This window comes from Coturnix japonica, chromosome 7 (assembly GCF_001577835.2).
Source record: "Coturnix japonica isolate 7356 chromosome 7, Coturnix japonica 2.1, whole genome shotgun sequence".
NCBI lineage: Eukaryota > Metazoa > Chordata > Aves > Galliformes > Phasianidae > Coturnix > Coturnix japonica.
Window position 1 is genome coordinate 14,509,687 of NC_029522.1, and position 19,008 is coordinate 14,528,694.

The 19,008-nt window shown below is 55.0% G+C and overlaps 3 protein-coding genes across 7 annotated transcripts; all 3 read right to left on the minus strand.

The window, feature by feature from the left end:
• Positions 1-2,310: 2,310 nt before the first annotated feature.
• On the minus strand, positions 2,311-4,380 carry HOXD8 (homeobox D8). 3 transcript variants are annotated; one of them, XM_015868465.2, is made up of 3 exons: positions 3,947-4,358; positions 3,562-3,709; positions 2,311-3,119 (listed from the first exon to the last, which is right to left on the minus strand). In XM_015868465.2, the coding sequence occupies exons 1-3, from the start codon at positions 4,067-4,069 to the stop codon at positions 2,824-2,826; spliced, it is 567 nt and encodes a 188-aa protein (XP_015723951.1). In that variant the 5' UTR covers positions 4,070-4,358; the 3' UTR covers positions 2,311-2,823. The 3 variants fall into 3 exon arrangements, with proteins under 3 accessions (XP_015723951.1, XP_015723950.1, XP_015723948.1); XM_015868464.2 differs by having other exon boundaries at positions 2,311-3,116; positions 3,562-4,380; XM_015868462.2 differs by having other exon boundaries at positions 3,562-4,368.
• Positions 4,381-8,422: 4,042 nt separating this feature from the next.
• On the minus strand, positions 8,423-12,820 carry HOXD9 (homeobox D9). 3 transcript variants are annotated; one of them, XM_015868460.2, is made up of 5 exons: positions 12,589-12,820; positions 11,089-11,145; positions 10,301-10,433; positions 9,222-10,063; positions 8,423-8,824 (listed from the first exon to the last, which is right to left on the minus strand). In XM_015868460.2, the coding sequence occupies exons 4-5, from the start codon at positions 9,889-9,891 to the stop codon at positions 8,583-8,585; spliced, it is 912 nt and encodes a 303-aa protein (XP_015723946.1). In that variant the 5' UTR covers positions 9,892-10,063; positions 10,301-10,433; positions 11,089-11,145; positions 12,589-12,820; the 3' UTR covers positions 8,423-8,582. The 3 variants fall into 3 exon arrangements, with proteins under 3 accessions (XP_015723946.1, XP_032301844.1, XP_015723947.1); XM_032445953.1 differs by lacking the exon at positions 12,589-12,820 and adding an exon at positions 11,763-12,568 and having other exon boundaries at positions 11,089-11,631; XM_015868461.1 differs by lacking the exons at positions 11,089-11,145; positions 12,589-12,820 and having other exon boundaries at positions 10,301-10,515.
• Positions 12,821-13,073: 253 nt separating this feature from the next.
• Positions 13,074-16,008, minus strand: HOXD10 (homeobox D10). Its single transcript, XM_015868457.2, has 2 exons — positions 15,267-16,008; positions 13,074-13,951 (listed from the first exon to the last, which is right to left on the minus strand). Exons 1-2 carry the CDS (start codon positions 16,006-16,008, stop codon positions 13,674-13,676), a joined length of 1,020 nt encoding a protein of 339 aa, XP_015723943.1. The 3' UTR covers positions 13,074-13,673.
• Between the last annotated feature and the right edge of the window lie 3,000 nt (positions 16,009-19,008).

Sequence of the window (19,008 nt, forward strand, 5' to 3'; positions counted from 1 at the left end):
GATTTTGCACATACTGCTTCCCAGCGCCATGTTTCTTTCGCCTGCGCGCTGTGCTTGTGTTTTTCACTCTCTGCCCCCGCGGCCTGCGCTCCCCGAGCGGCTGTCGGGGCCCCTCGGGCGCGGAGCTCCGGAGAGAGCGGAGCGCTGAGCAGCATTCGGGGTGGGGGAACCCCGCTTAATAGCCCCTCCGCGCTGTGCCCGTGGGTCTGCTCCTTGCCTTAACGAAAGGGGCTTCGGACTGCGTTACCCGCAGCCGGGCCCTACAAGAAAACGTGTTTCCTGTAGCGCCCACTACTGAAGCCGAAACCATCGGAGCCCTAAAGGCAGCTCGAGCCGAGCTGATGCCGCACCCCGCCCCGCAGTTCGGGGTCCCGCGGGTCGCGGTGCCGTCGAGCCCGAGCGCGAAATACCCACGGGGCCTCGTGGAACCCGGGAGCTCAAAAAGCACGGAAAGGGCTACGGCCGCCCCGTGTCACGGAGAGCAGGGAACGAAAACCGCGGCTCTCGCTCGATGTCTGTTCGGAGAACAGCAAGAGCCCTCTGCCTGTACCCTACGTGTTGATCGAACCTGCCGGGAAAGAAAATAAAAACAAAGCTAACAAACAACCCCAAACTTCGCTAACGACGTGCGGTCCGTGTCACACCGCCGCAGGGGATCACACGCCCTCGGACGAGGCGCCCGGTGGGCCGAGGCACCGCCACCTCCCCGGCCCGCACAGCGCCGGCCTCTCCCCGCACGGTGCCGCGTTCCCTCCCGGCTCCGCGGCCACTGAGTGCGCAATGGGCAACTGCTGCCTTGCTTCGCTTTTCAGAGAAGGACTCTTAACGAAAGCGAAGGGGAGGTTGAGCTGCCAGCTGCGGGCGGGAAACTCCTTCATAAGAACACAAGACTATTTTTTTTTTCACTAACTAAATTAAAAAAAAAAAAAAAATAGAGAGAGAGAGAGAGAGAGAGAGGGAGAGAGATGGAAGTTCCCCGTTAGGACGAGGCCTTTACAAACGCTGTGCGCACCGGGGCGTTGGTTTGCGTGCGTGGCTGCTTTCCCAGCCGACCCTGGGAGGGCAACGTTAACGGAAACTTCGTCAGGAATATTTTAATTTCATTCTCTTTGTCTGGAAATTAAAACCAACGTCGGCAGCGGCTCTTTCCCGGACGAACACCGGCTCGGGAAATGCTCCGCCGGGCCGTGACGGCTCCGCCGGCGTTTCCCGAGGCCGCGGCCGCAGGAGGCCTGGTGCGGGGCTGCATTCGGGCTCCTGAGCCGCAACGGACCCGGGCACCGCTGCGTATATGCAAATCCGTGCCGCAAAATGGTGCCTTCTCGGCTTTGCCGCAGTTTCCACGTGTTTGCGAGCTTTAACCGGTTACGTGATTAAAATAAACCAGAACAATGGCTCCGCTCGGTTCTGCCTCCCCCCGGAGCTTGAGCTTTGCAGCGGCTGAGCCGAGCCCGGCTGCCGGCTGGGAGCAGAGGGGAAGCTGCACGAATCCACCCCGCACACAGAGACCGGTTTCGGCGCGTCCCCTCCTACCGGGCCGCTCCCGGCCGTGGGTCAGCGGGACGAAGCCCCGGTACATCTCGGGGCCTTCGCGAACGGCTCTGGGAGGACGGAGCCTGAGGGACCCCGCTCCGACGGCGGCACCGTTCCTTTCGGGGGCACATAATGGGAGTCGAGTTGGTCGCGTTCACCGCACCGCGTCCTGCGGGGCCTTTAGCGAACATTGCTCAGTGGAGTGGTGAGAAGGGGGAAAAAAATGCGCAGAAATTTTTGTAAGGCTCCTTATCGTGTGCCCGCTGACCCTAAACGGGCTGAACCCGCCACCCTGACTGATGGCTTGGAAAAATGCCCCGAAACAGTGCCGAAATATTTATCGCTGAAACGTCCCTTATTGTATTTATTCGTAATTTGCGACCACGAGCCACTTCGCCCAAAATCCACGGGGGAGGCTGGAGCCGGCCCGGCTCTCACGGGCCCTCAGAGCAGGGAGCACCGCACGGGAGGGTGGCGGCAGCACCCCTGGGTGAGGATGGAGGCAAAAAGCTGCGAGGCCCAGGCACACATGCCGGGGTCCCAGCGCCTGGAAGCGGGGGCTCTCCCACGGAGGAAGCTCGGTCAGGGGGCCCTGGCACCCCGCGTCCCCGTGACAGGGGATCTTGCAGGGGCTGTGGGCCCCCTCAAGTTTTGTCTCAAGTGGGCGATTTCCAGATCCCCCTGCACACATAATAAGCACTAGGAGACGGCAGATGTGGAGGTCCAAGAGTTTATCGGAGGAGGAGATTATAGAAAGGATGTCAGGAAACCGATAGATTTTATATCTGAATAATTTTGGTTTATTTAAATCAAAATTCAATAGTAGAAAGTTTTATATATTTCTAAGATTTGCTCTTCAGAATTTATTAAATTTATTTAATTTATTCGAGATTAGAAAATAACAAGAATTAGAATAGTACAAGTGCACTTGTTGGATTAATAAAGCATTGGTACATGTCTGGCTTACTGGCGTTTATCATTAGGAAGTGTATGTCGCAATCACCGTCTTTCAATATTGTAAAAAACAAAATAGTATCTATTTATATATATATATATCTCATTATAAATGTATTGCTGCAAACTCGCTATCAGATTTCTAGGAGGAGCAGACGAGCGGACATCTGGAGATCGCTCCGGATGCAGTTAGACCCAAACCCGAACCCAACACAGCGCGGAATGGGGCGGGACGCGACCCCGCTGGACGCACACGGCGGGGACGGGCCCTGAGCGGCGGCCGTGGGCTCCTCGTTTCTGATGGCCCTTCACAAAAGCTTTTAGGGCAAAATGAATTTAATTCGTGTGGCTTTCGGCTCTGTCGTCTTCCAGATCATGTGTTTCCTTTTTGGCCTCCCCTTCCTTTCCCTCCTGCTTGGAAGCGGGGAATTTGTCCTTGTTGTTTTCTTTTTTCCACTTCATCCTCCTGTTCTGGAACCAGATTTTGACCTGCCTCTCGGTCAGTCCCAGGGCGTGAGAGACCTCGATTCGTCTCTTCCTGGTCAGATAGGGGTTAAAGAGAAACTCCTTCTCCAGCTCCAGCGTCTGGAAGCGGCTGTACGTCTGCCGCCCTCTCCTCCTCCCGGGCGCTGCTGTTTGAAACAAAAACACGGGGGTTGGGGCGGCTCGGAGCGACGCGTCCGCGGCGCCGGGGGCCCTTGGCACATCTCCCGAGGGGAGCGGAGCAAAAGGGGGTGCGGGGTGCGCGGAGCAGCGCGAGTGCGTAGGGGTGCGGCCACAGCGTTAAGCGCGGCTCCCGGCGCCGCAGTTTGCGGGAGCACGGCAGCACCTGGTGACCGCCCCCGGCCCCGCGCTCCCCCCCGGCGGCCTGTGCCCCGGGAGCTCAGCAGCACCCCCCGCCCCCAGCCCCCACCCCCGCAGTCCTCCCGCAGTCCCGTTAGCGAGAGCGGTGCGGGAACGCGGCGAGAGGCACAGAGGGGAGGAACGGAGGGAGCGGGGAGAGAGGAGCGGGAGGAGGAAAAGAAAGTTTCGAACTCAGACGTGAGATGGAAGCGAATGTCGACTGCGTCCAACCTTGCGGTCTCATCCAGGGAAACATTTGAGCAGGAGACGAGCTCTGATTTAAGTGGTCTGGTTCCTCGCCAATATTAGCACTGGACGATTTACAGTCAGGATATTGTACCAGCTCGGCCTCTTGCTGTGTCGTAAAAATCTGCTGTCTCTGTAAGTTATCGTATCCGTAAAATTTAGCGGGCTCCCCGTGACAGGTAACCCCGCTGCAGGGGGCAGGAGGCGGAGGCGCGGCGGGGGGAGGAGGAGGCGGCTGGTAGGCGGCCGCGGGGCTCCCCCCGGCCGGATGGTAAAAGTCCGCGCCGCCGCCGCCCCCCGCCCCGCCGGGCTGCGGGAAGCCGGTCCCGTAGAGCAGAGCGGCGGCGGCGGCGGCGTGGCGGCCGCTCACCTCGGGCGCGAAGTGACAGTCGTAGTACGGGGCGGGCAGAGGCTCCCCCGCCGCCACCGCCGCCGCCGCCGCCGCCGCCGCCTTGTACTTGGAGTAGAGCGGGTTGACAAAGTAGGAGCTCATCGGGGAGGGGGCAGCGGCTGGCGGGGAGCGGGCGCGGGGCGCTGCTCCCGGTGCCGCCGCCCGTGCCTCTCCGCCGCTCTCCCGGTGCCGTCGCCGCCGCGCCCCGTGCTCTCCCCTCTCCTGCTCTCCGTGTGCGCGGTGACCGGGGCTGGAATATAATCGCTCCCAAAATGACCTGCCTCACTGCTTTTACTATTTCCTATTAGGCACACAGCAGCCCGCGCACGCACACACACACACACACACACACGCACGCTCATGAGCTCAGGGGGGACTTTTGGCTTCAGTTTACATGTGCCGCTCCTCAGGCAAGAAAAAACCCGGCCCAACCCTGCCCGGATCCACCCCGGCCGCGGCGCCCCCGCTCCCCCCGCCGGGAGCCGCCGAACCCCCGCCGTGCGGGCGAGGCCGCGCAGATCCGCGCGATAACCGCGGGCGTGTTGCCCGGGGCCGGCCCGCAACCGCGGCCGGAGAGAGCCTACGGGGAACGGCCGCCCGGTGTGCGGGACAGGGGGCGTCCGGGGGGGATGGGGAGGGGGGGATGGGGGGAGGAATCGGGAGGCGGCTCGTGGGGCCGGGGCCCTGCGGATCATTTCCTCGCGGGCGAGTGGAGCGCTGGGAAATGAGATGCACATTTACCCTTGACGCCGTGCACGCATGGCTGAGGCCCCAGGTTAATTGACACTTAATGGAAATCATGCCCATGAATATACTTTCCATCATTTCACCCTCGGTGGACGTCATTAGCGAGGCAGGGAGGGGGAGGAAGAAGGGCGGGTGGGTGCGTGGGCAACAGCGCGGGGCCGCTGGGCGAAAGGGGCAACGAGCGCGGTCCCGGGCACGGAGGAAGGAAGGAAGGAATGGGAGGAAGGGAGGAAGGCGCTGCCCGTTGGGCTCCAGGACGGAGGAAGGCTGCTCAGGGAGGGTCGCACGGTCCAGCTCCCAGTGCTCCGCGATGCACCGTCTCCGTCCTCTGGTCCCCACCAGCAGCCTTTGAGGGAGCCAGAGTCCACCCTGATCTGAACAGACGGAAAATGGAGGTGAAATACTAGATGGGCCTGTCGGAACCACGTGTGACCGTCTGGTGTGAACTGAGTACAGCGCTGTGGTTCAATAACAGCCATCTCAGGCCCCTTCCCCATTGCAGCCCGCACCCCAACCCAGCCCCACTGCCGGCTCTCTCTTTGTCTCATAAGTCGCCCTTGCCCCTCACAAGGCACCTCCATGTCCGCGGGGACACGGCGGGGACACAGCCCGGGCCTTGCTGAGTCCCGGTGAGCGGGCGGCCGGGCGGCCACAGCCGAGGGATCGTGACAGCACGGCCCAGCACGGCCCCCTCGGGAGCAGCGATCCCTGCCTGGGGACGCGGGGCAGGGGTCGGTTCCCCCTGGTGCCCAAACGCATCCGTCACTCCCAGCTGTTGGAGCACGCAGATCTCTGTTGCTATGAGAAAACACAGCAGCGGACGCCCATAGCGGCAGGGGCTGCAGAGGTGGCACCGGAGCCCCACTCAGCCCTGCGCGGCTTCGCGCGGAGCGGCGGTCGAGATCACCGCAGCCCCACAAAGCCGACGTTGTCCCTCCGGTAGCACCGCGCCCGTCCGCATGCGCGGCAGGAACCGGAGCGCGATTACTCGGACGGGGCGCGTAGCGCTGCGCGGGCGCGGAAAGGGGCGCGGGCAGCGGGCGCGGCTCCACCGGTAGAGTGGAGCGCTGGTGCCCTCTGGCGGCGTGAGATGGCAGGGACAGGAACAGGGACAGCGACAGGGACAGGGACACGGTCCGGCAGTGACCCGCACAGCCCTTCACCGAGAAGAGGTTTCCATCATCCCAATGCCCCCAGAGCCGCAGCAACGAACCGGCACTGTTCTGATCCGCCTGTCGACGGGCTTAACCATGAACAGGTTTTCATTTCCTTTCTTCTGTTTTTGTTTTGCGTTTTTTCTTTTTTTTTCTTTTTTTAATATATTTCTTTTCCTCTTTTTTTTTTTTTTTTTTTTTCTTTTTTTTCCCCGTCTGCCGGAGTTCCCGGTGCCATTTACTTAGCACATTTCTGTGACCTTCTTTTAATTTTTTGCCAGTGCTCTAATTAAGTACATACAAAGAATGCGCCTCGCTTACACATGGCAGCCAGCACAGACGCCGGGGCTTTGAAGAGCTCTGCTATCGCGTTTTCGATCATGTTTCCCCACACATTACACCACAGATACTCCATGTGTGGTAGTTCCAGAGCTATAGGGTTTTGTCTTGAACACGTTATTTTGTTTACCCGTGCTCTTACGGCTCCCTGGCTTGATTCGTGCAAACGAAAGTAAGGAGGGTTCTTTGTGAAGGCTCCCCGCGACACACGGAGCCTCTCGGCGCTGTGCTCTGAGCGCAGCCAAGGAGGAACGCTACGGCCGGACCGAACCAGGCTGCCTTGACGTGCAAGAGCTGTGCGGGGAGCTTTTGCTTTCTGCCATTTTGAACCAAACACAAACACACGGAGCTTTAGGAAGAAGTAAAAGAATAACGGGAGGTGGGGGAGGAAAAGATAGGGAAAAGAAAAAGGTATTTATCCGAGGTAAAATACGTCTCTGCATCCGAGATAAAATATTAAGAGGAAGCGGTGTGGGCTTTGTGACGATTTCTTACCCGAGCTTCCGGATGGCGTTCTATGGCAGAAATACTGCACACACGCTGTTAGCTATAGATCCCCCCAACCCCCCCCAACACACACACATGGTGATTTTGGAAAACGCAGCGGTGGGATTCCTCGCTGTAGAATATCCAATAAAATACATTTCAACAAATCAGTGCGCTCTGTAAAATCTGTTTCGTGACCCCCGAGTCTTTTCCGAGCCGGCTGCCTTGGCCTAACGCTGACATATCGAAATTTATAGTCCGAGATTTTAAGACCGAGCTTGTCTGCATTTTTTTGGCTTTTTTCCCCCCTCTAACAAACACAAACATCAAAATAAGGTGGTTTCAAAGAAAAGCGCCATAGCATATCGTAAACTCATTAGGTCCAGACGTCTAGCCATCTCAATGGTTTTATTATACCGCGGTTCTTCCTGTTTTAAAAGAATTATAGGTATCTTCTCGACAATGGATGGGAAGCAATGCAACACCTTTTCCTGGCACTACACGGGCTGGCTTTTCTCTAGGTTTTTTTTCCTTTTTTTTTTTTTTTTTTTTTTTTTTTTTAAGAGATAGGTTAAAAGACCATTGAAACACCAGGTCCTCTGCATCTCCCCTTAATCTTAATTAACCGAGCCGCTCGTAAATATTACGGGTCCTTCATTTTAATGGTTGCTCTTTAAATACAAAGCATTTTTACAATGAACTTCATCTCTCAATTATCTCGATTATAAGCCGTGGGTGTTTATAAATGTTGGAGCACGGGAACGGTGCTGGCGAAACGAGGCTTTCGCGCAGACACAAGCCGAAGTAGAAAGCGCACAGCAGTTAAGAAACAGGGCCACCAACCAAAAAAAAAAAAAAAAAAAAAGAATAAAAAGGATAAAAGATTTGCGAGAATAACATCGTTTGCTTCGTTGGCTCGGCAGCAGCGATGCGGGTATGTTCCCTAAACGATCCCAAGAGATGCCCGTGGAAGCCGCGGACCGCCCGCGCATACAGCGGCGAAGCAGCGGGCCGCCCCCCCCTCCCAAGCCCGGTCCGGTGCCCCCCAAGCGGCCGCAGCCCCGGCCGTGGGGGTCTCGTCGCGGCGCTGGGACGCACAGAGCTCCGCTCTCGTTCGGTCACGACAGCCTTTATTGTGTTAGAACGGACACAGATACAGCAGGTCGGCAGTTAGGGACGTGGGGTGCGCACAGCATTTACCGGGCCGGGGCTCGGGAAACGTGAGGCCTATTGCAAATGGCTTCGAGTCGGAGACGACCTCCTAACAGTGCACTAAGGGGTGTGGGGCGGGGGGGCATCCCGTGGCCTCGCGGTGGCATCTATTGCAAAAATTTAGACCTAGAAAGCAGAGGTTGGGGCGAGATTTCCTCTCAATGAATCGCGGACGACGCAGCGCTGCCGTCGACTGAAGCCACTGTGATTTAATATAGAGTTTGTTATCGTTATTATAATTACTTGCTTTACCTTTATTTTGGCAAAGGAGCTACCTAACTACATCACTTGTAAGAGACATGTCGAACACTTAACATCAGCTAAAGTCCCCGAAGCTAACGTGCACTCACAACACCACCGACCGAACGGCCTGGGGGGGGAGGAGGGGGGGAAGCGACTCTGCAAACACGTCGGCGAGCAAGACAACATTTCCCCAAATACCTGACACAGACCACGTTTCACTTCTACCTAAAAAAGACCGGATTGATTTAACGATCCTGGGGCGGGGGCGCGGGGGGGGGTGGGGTGGGCTGGGGGGGAGGAGAGACGCACGCGGGGCCGAGGGGGCAGGGGAAGCATAAAACCCGACCGAACCGAAAATAAAAATACAAATAAAAAAATACAGCCCCAACCTCAGCCCCAGAGCAGCGTTCCCCGGCCGCATTCCCACCCCGGCGTTAGTCTCCTTTATTGCCTTTCTCCTTGTTCATTTTCTTCATTTTCATCCTTCGGTTCTGAAACCAGATTTTGACTTGTCTCTCAGTGAGGTTGAGGAGCCTGGCCACTTCGTAGCTGCGGTCGCGGGTGAGGTACATATTAAAGAGAAACTCCTTCTCCAGTTCCAGAGTTTGATACTTAGTGTAAGGACAACGCTTTTTCCTCGTTGAACGAGCGTGGATCCAGTTTGCCGCGGGGTTATCTGGAAGAAGGGAGGCACAGGGGGGAAGGGATGGGGGAGCGGGGGGGGTTTGTGGGGGGGGGAGAAAGGTCGTTAAATTAATTTAACGAAGGATGGACTGTTTTCACAACTTCGGGAGAATTATCATAAAAGCCTTAATGCCCCGGTCTGTTTACTGTACAAATGATGTCTTGATGGTAGGTGGTTATGTGGAGTCTTTTATGGGTGCTTGTTGCTGCTCGCGCTGGGGTAGGCGTCTAGACGTTTTTATAGGTTAGTAAAACTATCAGTTTTGCACATTCGAGCCTTACAGGTTTCGGCAATAAATCAAAGGGGCAATTTCTTTCTTTCTTCCTTTCTTTCCCTCGCTCCCTCTCTCCCTGCCGCTCTTCCCCTCTCGCTCCCCTTCCCCACTTACTTGGGTCAAGTTGCTGCTGCTTCTCCTCCTTCGGCTCTCCGCCGGGGCCGGGGCTGTGGCTGCAGGCTGCGGGCTCCTTGGCGCTGCCGGCGGCCGCCTTCTCTCGGGGCTCCGGCAGGAAAGCGCCGCACGTGTATTCGGGCACGGCGATCCCCTGGGACTCTCGGGACGAGGAGCACTCAGTCCTTTTGGAGGAGGAGGAGGAGGAGGAGGAAGAAGAGGAGGCGGTTGCTCCCGTCTCCGGCTTTATCCCGTAGTGGCGCCCGGCGGAGGAGCCCGAGCCCGAGCCCGAGCCCGAGCCGGACGCGGAGCCGGAGCCGCCGCCGCCTCCGCCGCCGCCGCCGCCCGGGAAGCCCGGGAAGGGCTCGATCCAGGAGCGCACGTAGCGGCCGGCGTCGGCTGCCCCTAAGTGGGGCTGGTGCATGTAGGGGTGGTAGATCCCGGTCATGGCCGCGGGCGGCTGCGGGTGAACCGTGGACCAAGAGGTGGAGAACACGGTGGATTTTGGTGCAAAGCTACAGGAGGAAAAATCGGAATTCTCTGCCACACCTGATGGCCTGGAGGTCGCACTGTGACCCCCCTGGACGAATCTACTCCCGTAAACTTCTTCGCTTTCATGGCCTATGAGAGAATCGACATAATAGTTACTTATGGTGCCACTAGACGACATTTTAGGCTCCCCTCTTACTCATATAAAAGGTTACACTGTTAACTGTATATGATACCCTCCCTGAGAACAATCGTAGTATTTTGCAGACTGCAACCCTCAACCATTGGTTGCGGAGCCCACGTGATCATATTTACCAATACTGCGAGTAAATCAATCCGCTAAACTGGGGCTGCTGTGATTAAAAAAAAAAAAAAAAAAGAAAAAAAAGAAATCATCATCAACAGCAGCACCGCACCGCACGGAGCACCAGGACCGCTCCGGGGCCGCCAGCTCCGCACCGCCCGCCCCGCACCGCCCGGTGCCCGATGCCCCCTCCGAGCCCACCCTGCCCGCTCCCTGCCCGTGCCCTTCCCGGGGCGCGCCGGGCGTGGCCGCGCCGGCAGCCCACGGCCGCGGACTATTTCTTCACCTCCTCCGAGTGATTTCTGCCATTCATTTCTTAATCAATGAGAGGCAGGGTGTTTAAATACATCCAACAGCCTTGGCTTGCTAATCACACTCCGAGCTGCCGAGGAAACCCGCTGGGAAGGGGGGATTCTTGCCTGTAAAAACAAACCGTCGCAAGCTGGGACTGTAACGACTTCTCATAAAACAGGAAAATGTTACAGTAAAAGCACATTGCGGCACTTCTTTGCTTTCCCCTTTTTTAGATTTTGAAAAAGCCGCCCCGCCCCCCCCCCCCCCCCCCCCCCCCCCCGGCAGAAAGTTTCCATGGGAAGGATTCGCGTTTTGAAAGAGATGCCCATTGTGTTGTTTTAAAACAGGTGGAAGACCTCTGTAATGATTTTATGCCTTTCAATAAAAATTTTATGAGGTGTATTTGATTATAGATTAATGTGTCCCTAATAAAATGGACGGATGGAAACAGCAAAACCCGCGTCTCCGAGCACGACCGACGTGTGGCCGAGCGCACGCTGCCGAGCGGGGCCGCGCCGCTGCCCGGGGGCTGAGGGGAGCGGACTGGAGGGGCTGCAGGGGCTGCAGGGGCTGCAGGGGCCCTTGCCCTCCGTCCTCCTCCCTCCGCCCGGCCCCTGCTCCGCCGCCGCCGAGGTCAGGGGGACTCAGGCCGGCCCGCGCTGCCACGTTCAATGCCTACGGGGGATTTTCGGCCGCGCCGCTTTCTCTGCCTCCTCTCCCCGGCCCGAGACCGCTATCCTTCCTTCCCCAGAGCCTGTTTAGTGCGGACAAGCAGATTACCCGCGCCGTGCTGCGCCTTTCTGCTCCTCCGAGAGAGGGAAGGTGCTGTGTCGGAATCTGGAGAAAACGCACACAGTTAGAGTGGAGCCCGCAGCTCGGCCCGCTGAGGACACAAACAACAGCACTGCGAAAACACTTCCTACTCGCGGGCCGGTATGAGGAAGGGACCGAAATTCCTGTTTATTTCATGATTTATTACTCTCCTAGTTGTTTTTTTTTTTTCTTCCTTCCTCCCCCGTTCTTTCCTTCCTTCCATTCTTTCTTTCTTTTTCTTTTATTATTATTATCTTTTCCATTTTCTCCTTTCATTTTTACTGTTCGGCTTCACCCATCTCACTCTCGCCTTCCCTCTGCATTTCAGACTCCTCTGCTACTCTTCTGGCAGTGGGCGCATGGCGGGGAGGCCCTGCTGCACACGTATGGATTGGTACGGGCTGGGGTGAACCTCTTTGCTGTGTACGTGGAACACTCGGTGTAGAGCCAGGGAATGAGTTCCCACTGCTGAACTAACTCCTCGGGTCTCGGGTGATGCAGCGAGCACCTCTAGAAGGGGAGTGATTGGGGGGGGAGGAAGAAGAAAAAAAAGAAGGTTCAAACGCACCCAACGTTGGAAGAGATGGGCTCTGAGCAACGCTTTGTTGTTTGTTTTCGAGGCGGGAGCGAGAGCAGCGTACCTATGTGCTCCCGCAGCTCCGAAACGGTGCTGCTCTGGGTCGGGGAAGCACGAGGAAGCATCGCTTGGATCCGACAGCCGAGAGCGGGGAGCAGAGCCACGGGGCGGGCAGGGCCGGTGGCACCGGGTCAGGGTCGTGGGCACTGCCTTTCGTTTCTCCACGTAGACACCGCGCAGGGAAGGAATGGGCGTTGGTGGGCAGAGAGCGGCCGTGGGGGGAGGCACGCAACTCTCCAGCACTGAGCGAAGGTGAACGCGTGCCCACGGATTTGCACTTCAGCTCGGAGTCACGTTCATTTGCAAGCCGCTCCGCTCGGCGCTGCCGCTCGCTCCCACCGCGCCCTTCCCCGGCCGCCAGCAGCCCCTGCCCGGATTTTTCAGCCGCGCACGGAAAGGGTTAAGAGTCGTGAAGTTCACGATCTGGTTGTGCGCCGCTAACGCGGAATTGCGTGGAAGAAAACGGGCTCCGAGCACGCCGAGATGATGCAGGGCCACAGAAGAGGGGCTGGGGAGGACGGCTGCTGCGCTGCCGGGAGCTGCGCTGCTCGGAAGAGCCCAGCTTTCCCAGTTGTAGGGGACATTTCCCCGTGCAGCGCCTTCTGAAGGCCCACGGGCTGGCCGGGGAGCCCGCTCCTTACCGTTCGGTTGTGCCAGCTCCGTTTTTGGCACGATGGGCTTTTTCTTTTAAGCAAGTAAAGACACGAAATCAGGGTCTACACATTGTAAGCACTCAGCGACTGTTATTTTTTAAATCAACATCCGAACGTCAAATAAAATGACACACATATTGCTGACAGCTCGTAGTAGAAAGATTTTTTATCACTTACCATTTATGAGCTGATTGGATGAGGATGTCCAGTTTAGGTCATAATATTTTACAACTTTTTTTGTCTTTTTTTCTTTTTTTTTCCTCTCTCTTTACATTTCCCCCCCCTTTTCCTTTTTGTTTTGTTTTGTCTCCTCACTCTGGTTGTCAGACTGCGAACATCACAACATTTTATCAATCCATCATTTGTTTACAGGCACAACTAGAAATGATCGGGGTTTACATCATTTCCCGCCCCAGTCTCCTCCCCACCCCTATGAAAAAAAAAAAAGGTGGGGGGGAAGGTAAAAAAAAAAAGAAAGAAAAAAGAAAGAATAGAAAACAAAGAAAAAGGGGGAAAAGAAAGAACGAAGCCCAGGCAGGGACACACAAAGAGCAGAACGTGGAGAAGGAGCCACCAGGCCCAGGAGCTGCTGGCGAGGAAGGCTCAGGAAACCAACCTACATCCGCAATGGGAATGTCTGTAGAAAACCAAAGGGACCACAGTAGTTTACAGAGTTTATTGCATTATACATGCGAACAGAACATGCACAAGAAGGACATATTGCTGCTGAACGACTACTATTCCACATATGCACCACGAGAAAATGTCTACAATGGAGAAGAATGAAAGATTCCATTTTACGAAGGACGACCTCTAAGTTCATTTGCGAGGATAGTTACATTATGATGTGCTTCTCTTTCCCCCCGCCCCCAAAGTTTCCCCCCCCTTTTTCTTAAAGTATTGAATGTACTCCAAACGTTATGGCCCGTGTAACAGCCCCACATAAATACCATTTTGTTAGTAAAAACATGAAAAAAGTCACATTGCTTGGATGTTCGACAGTTCCAATAAGTTAAGACCAAATGATAATATTCAATAATAGTTACCCTGCATTACGATGAGAACAAAAATAAATTACACGTGCTAGTTTTTATATATACTCGTCATAGTAATACATATTCACTTGCAGCGCTAAAAGAAGGACGAAGAGTCACATTCTACCAGAAAATAAAAGGAAAAGGACGGTTCTGCCAGAGTCTCTCCCACACGTGGCACCGGCGGTGCCGTGCCCACTGCTCGCTGTTGCCACCCCCGGGAACGCCTTAGGAGAAGGTCAGATTAGCGGTCAGTTCTCGGATTCGGTTCTCCCTGCTCATCTTCTTGAGCTTCATTCTGCGGTTTTGAAACCAAATCTTGACCTGCCTGTCAGTGAGGTTTACGCTCTTACTGATCTCTAGGCGGCGCTCTCGGGTGAGATACATATTGAATAAGAACTCTTTCTCTAATTCCAGTGTTTGGTGTTTAGTATAAGGGCACCTCTTCTTTCTGCCACTCTTTGCAGTTAGCCAATTGCTCGTTGGAGTATCAGACTTGATTTCCTCTATCAAAATCAAAGAAGAAGAAGAAAATAAAAATAAAAATGAACACCCCTCCGGCTGTAAGCGCATACCCTTGGCCATGACCCCTCCGCAGCGTCTGGCAGCCATGGCGGATGTGCGCGGAGCTGCTGCGCGGGGCGCTGCGGACGGGGGCAGCGGCTGTGGCCGCATCCCTCTCGGCCCTTCCCAGCTCCGAGCCGTGGCCGTGCGGGGCCGGGCTCACCCTGCCCGCAGCGCGGCCCCAAGCCCGGTCCGGCCCGGCCCCCGCCCGCTGCGTGCCCAAATGCCCCTCTGCAAAACGCCCCAGCCACGAGCCTGGGGCTGCAACCCACGGCCGGCTGAGCCGTACAAGCACACCTAGGAGCAGACACAGGCATTTTCCCAGCCCCAAACATACACGTGAAATTAACACCCTCCGCCTTGCGGGTTTTTGTTGTTGTTGTTGGGTTTCTTTTTACCCTCCATTTTCCATTTAGATTCTATTTTTTTCCCTCTCTTTTTCCCACCAGAAAGGGATCCGTCCCACATCAACCTAGACCTGGATTGGCAACTATAATTCATAAAAAAGAGTATCTTCATGCACACGTAGGGTAAAAATCGACCTGAAGGATGCAAAGCACATTTTTATCAGACAATTTTTTCCGTTTTTTGATTCCTCGCCACACGCAGTTCATAGCGGAGGCTTCTGCTCTCTTTTAAAGGGAAAATAAAAACAGAGAAGCACCACCTTTACCTTTCACTCGCAATTCAAAATAACGCTGCGCTTTTTGGAGCCAAACCCAAGGTTCTCCCAAGCACCAAAGCCGCACAGGGCACGCTCTGTTCACACAGGCAGCGGGGCTGCTGCTTTCATTGTGCGTTTGTTCCCAACTTCCCCCAGCCTGGAAGCACCTATTCCTCACCTATTTTAACAGCATCGTAATTAACTTTAAACGCAATCAAACCGCAGCCGGCCTCGGTGGCAAAAATCAGCGCAATATTACGAGAGGAAAGTTGCGCTGCTCGTATTTTACAACCTCCAGAGCTGCTTTTTTAAAGGAATTTGGCCGGTTTGGGCTGCTGCAGCGCACTAAAGGAGCACACGGAGCTACCCCGCACCGCAGAGAAGGGCTGCATGCACAAGGGAGGCACGGCTCAAAGCAAACCTTCGGACCCTTTTGTGTGGCGTTTTTCGCCTGCCAAAATCTTCGCAGACGCAGCACCTGCAGCCCCACACTCCTCCCCGTGCAGTGGGGTGGCTGCGGGCTCGTCAGGGCAGCGGAGAGCTGCGTGGCGCCGGATCTCGGCAAGGCACGGCTCAAGCTCGGTAATACAGACCTTTAGTCTCCTTCTCCTGGACCTCGGGGCTGGACACGGAGCCTTCGGGCAGGCAGCTCCTCTCGTCTTGCAACGTGGACTTGGGCTCGGGACTTTCCACTTGAGAGACTTTAGCCGCTCCGTCCTGGCCGTTCGGGTTTTCATTCATTTTCTTTTCCATCTGAAGTTGAGACGATAGCTGCGGTTTGGAGCTGCCGCGAGGGTTTAACTGTAACATTACGGTTGAACTCGTTTCAGGGCTATTATTGTACTCTTGGGTTTTCCCAGTGGCGTAGGTCTGGCTCAGTCTAAAATATCCTGGGACGGGAACCTCGGGGTTCTCAATGGGGCATGATTCAGACACCAGCCTCTGGTAGGAAGGGACGTCTGAAGAAATGAGTTTGGTTCTCTTATCGGAATACATGCAGCAATTGCTTTCTTCTTTAATATTTGTAGTGAAGGAACAAGTGGGGACCTGCTGTGTAACAGGTTGCTCTATTCGACAAGATCTGTTCGGATCTGTCCAACTGTCTACTTGAGGTATATAAGGATGTACATTCATACCCATATTTTGGTGATTAACTTCTCTTTTAGCCAGAGACGGTAGGAGTCCACAGGTTTGCATCCCATAAGTCCCAATGTCTGTGCTAGGTGGCATATACATGCTGGCGCTGTTGGAGTAGAAACTGTCACTCCTGCACGCACTGATGAGAGAATCTACTAAAAAAGTATTAGCGGCAGGAGAGCTGTTGGGAAAGGACATTTTGGGGAGGAATTTGAGGAAGAGAGATTGTGTCCTTTGTAGGCTGACATCTCTAGGAAAACATTCCCGTGTAATTGCGGATGCCTCCGCGCGACCACATGACAGCCGGGCCAATGGCAGCGCCCGCCGCCCCGCGCCCCGCCGCCCCGCCGCTGACGCTCCCCGCCGCGCCGCCCCGCCGCGCCCCGCCGCGGTCAACAGCGACCCCTAGGCCGCCGCCGAGGCACCGCACCGCGCCCGGCCCCGCTCTGCGGCACCGCCACGGGCCCCGCCAGCGGCCCCGCTCCGCTCCGAGCCGCCCCGCTCCGAGCCGCGCCGAGCCGAGCCGAGCCGAGCCGAGCGGGGCCGGCCCTGCCGCGTATGGCAGCAGCACGGCTCGGCTCGGCGCGGCCCGGAGCGCAGCGGCCATCGTGCCTCCCCTCGCCGTGGCAGCATCGCTTCCTGACAAGTGCGAGGTACAAAAGGTTGCTGAATTTATTAATGCGTATTAAGAAGAATCAGGGGCGATCAATAAAATCCTCATCTACATTCTTGGGCGACTTGGTAATTTTCTTGCTTCTGGAGCTTTTTAAAGAGTTATACCCTCTGTTGCCACACACGGGAAGATATTTTATTAGCAAATCAATCGAGACTTTGTAAAGGATAAGATTAATAGTTAAGATTTAGCATAATGGCGTTCGCGTTATGAATTATTGAAAATTATACTATTGATTTTTTTCCTCGCTGCTCACCGAGAAGGTCAATTTTTGTTTTAACACAAACCGTCAAATATTAAAAGCCATACTTTTGTCAGAAGTTGGGCTTTATAGTTGCAATGCATTCCTCGAATTATTTCACGACGCCTCGTGAAAAAGAAAATAAAAATGAATGTGTTTTCTCTTGCCCTGGAAACTGAAAGCACCACAGAGATCATCCCCCCTTCTGCATTGCTGCAGCCAGAAGCACGGAGCGCCAGGCGCTCACTGCCACCGCTCCAGCAACTTTTTCCTTTCCTTTCTTGCTTCGTTTTATTTTATTTTGGGGAGGAACGATCGATGCAGATGGAATATAGAAAAATGATGGTAGAAATTCGAGGGGTAACGCTGAGTGCCCGCATGGCAAGTGAGATTTCCGCATCTCAGCGCTCTCAGCGCGTTTTATTGTTTCTTTTTCCCCCCGCTCCAAACCCATATTTACACCCGAACCTGTTACATTTTAAACAGTGATGGCACCAACTCCTTTTTTCACTCTTTTTCCTTTTCTTTCCTTTCTCTCCCCTTTCTTTTCTTTCTCACTCCTCTTTATTTCACTCCCCCACTCCATTTTATTTACTCCCTTCTTTCTTTCTTCCTTTTTTCCCCCCTTTATTTAATCTGTTCCCATCCATGGGCCGAGGCCGGGGACCCCCCCGCGGTGAACTTGTTGGTGTTTCCCGTGCCGGACGCACGGGCCGCTGTGGGCCCTCTCCGCCCGCAGAACCCCGCCGGCCCCACAGCGCAGCTGCACGGGGAAGGATTTTAAAATCCCTATCCGCGCCCTTCGCCCAGCTCCAAACACGCGTTTTCCAGCAGCGTGGGCTCCACTTTTCCCTGGTTTCCTGGCGCTCGGCCGCTGTGCGCTCTCCCGCACACTTTGCGTGGCTGGAAACAATAACCCCATTTAAAATTTCGCTGTGGCAATGAGACAGACCCTTTTAAAACCTTATCGCAGCTGTTCAAATACAACATCATTGTCAGGTTAAGAGGCAGCGCCTTTTATAGCTGCCGTCCCCGGCTCCTGTGTTGCCGCAGTTTAAACATTACCTTCCTCGATCCGCCGCCTCCCTGCTCGGCGCTGCCCCGCAGCCCTCCACCACCGCGCTCCGAGCGGGGAAGGGGCAGCTCCCGGCTCGGCGCATTTAAGATCACGATCAGAGCCATTGCTAAGATTTGGCCGAGCCGGGGGAGAGCTGCGGAGGAGCCTCGGAGCGCCGCGTCCCCCCCTCGCTTTCTAGCAATTTCCTCTTCTCCAACAACAGCCCGGACGACCCACAGAGTTTAAAGCCACCAAATACTATTTTCCTCGATGCGGTTTAAGCCTTGACTGTGACATTTAATCGGGAATTTTATGCCCATCAAACGGCTCTTTCGTAATCTTTATTTACTCTTTCGGAGGAAAAAAAAAAAAAAGGAAAGAGAAAAAGGGGGTCCCAGAAACACCCCAGCCGCGGGCAGAGCGCGGAGGGCCGCGGAGAGCTGCGCGGCAGCGGAGGCACAGGCGGCCCTGGCTGTCCCCCCCCCGGCAGTGGTGAGCCGGCCCTCGGCCGCCTCTTAGACGGGAGGGCTCTTTGATTTTTGTAATTGAAGATATGAATTTCTTCCGTGCCACCGCACGGAAAGCGAGATGATGGCCGTGATGATCGTGATTTAAATTTCGTATTCAGGGCCTCCAAACAGCTCCGAAAGGACCCTTCGCCCATGATAAATCACGAGGGGGGTCTGAGAAACGGGCAGCGACTTTTTATTGAAAATGAACAGAAGGAAAGTTTAAGTTTGATGTAAATAGAAGTTGAATAAACATGCGAGAGCCACTGGGGAGCTGGAGACTTAGGCTCTGGGCATTTAATGTCACTATTGTTTTAAATCATATTAAAATGGAATCAAGTAATTAACATTAATAAATAAATCAATATCATGCAATAAATGAGATATACAGTCTACATTAATATAAAGGTTTTGCTCTCAGAGCCCCATATTTTTCCGTATGAGGGAAGGGAGGAAAAAAAAAAAAAGAAAAAAAAAAAGACCCCAACCAATGGCTCCATGCAGATGTAAATTACTGTTTGTAATAAAGCATAGGTGGACATTACAGATTTCTCCTCTAGCAAATGTCAGGGCTAAAACCCGGAGGTTACCAGACGTGCCGGTGGGCTTTCATTTCACCGCCTTATCTTCCTAAACCTTATTACTCGTGATATGATGTTTTTCTCGACCGTGCTGACGATTCCCATCGTTACAATTTGCCGTGTTTGTGTCTCATTAT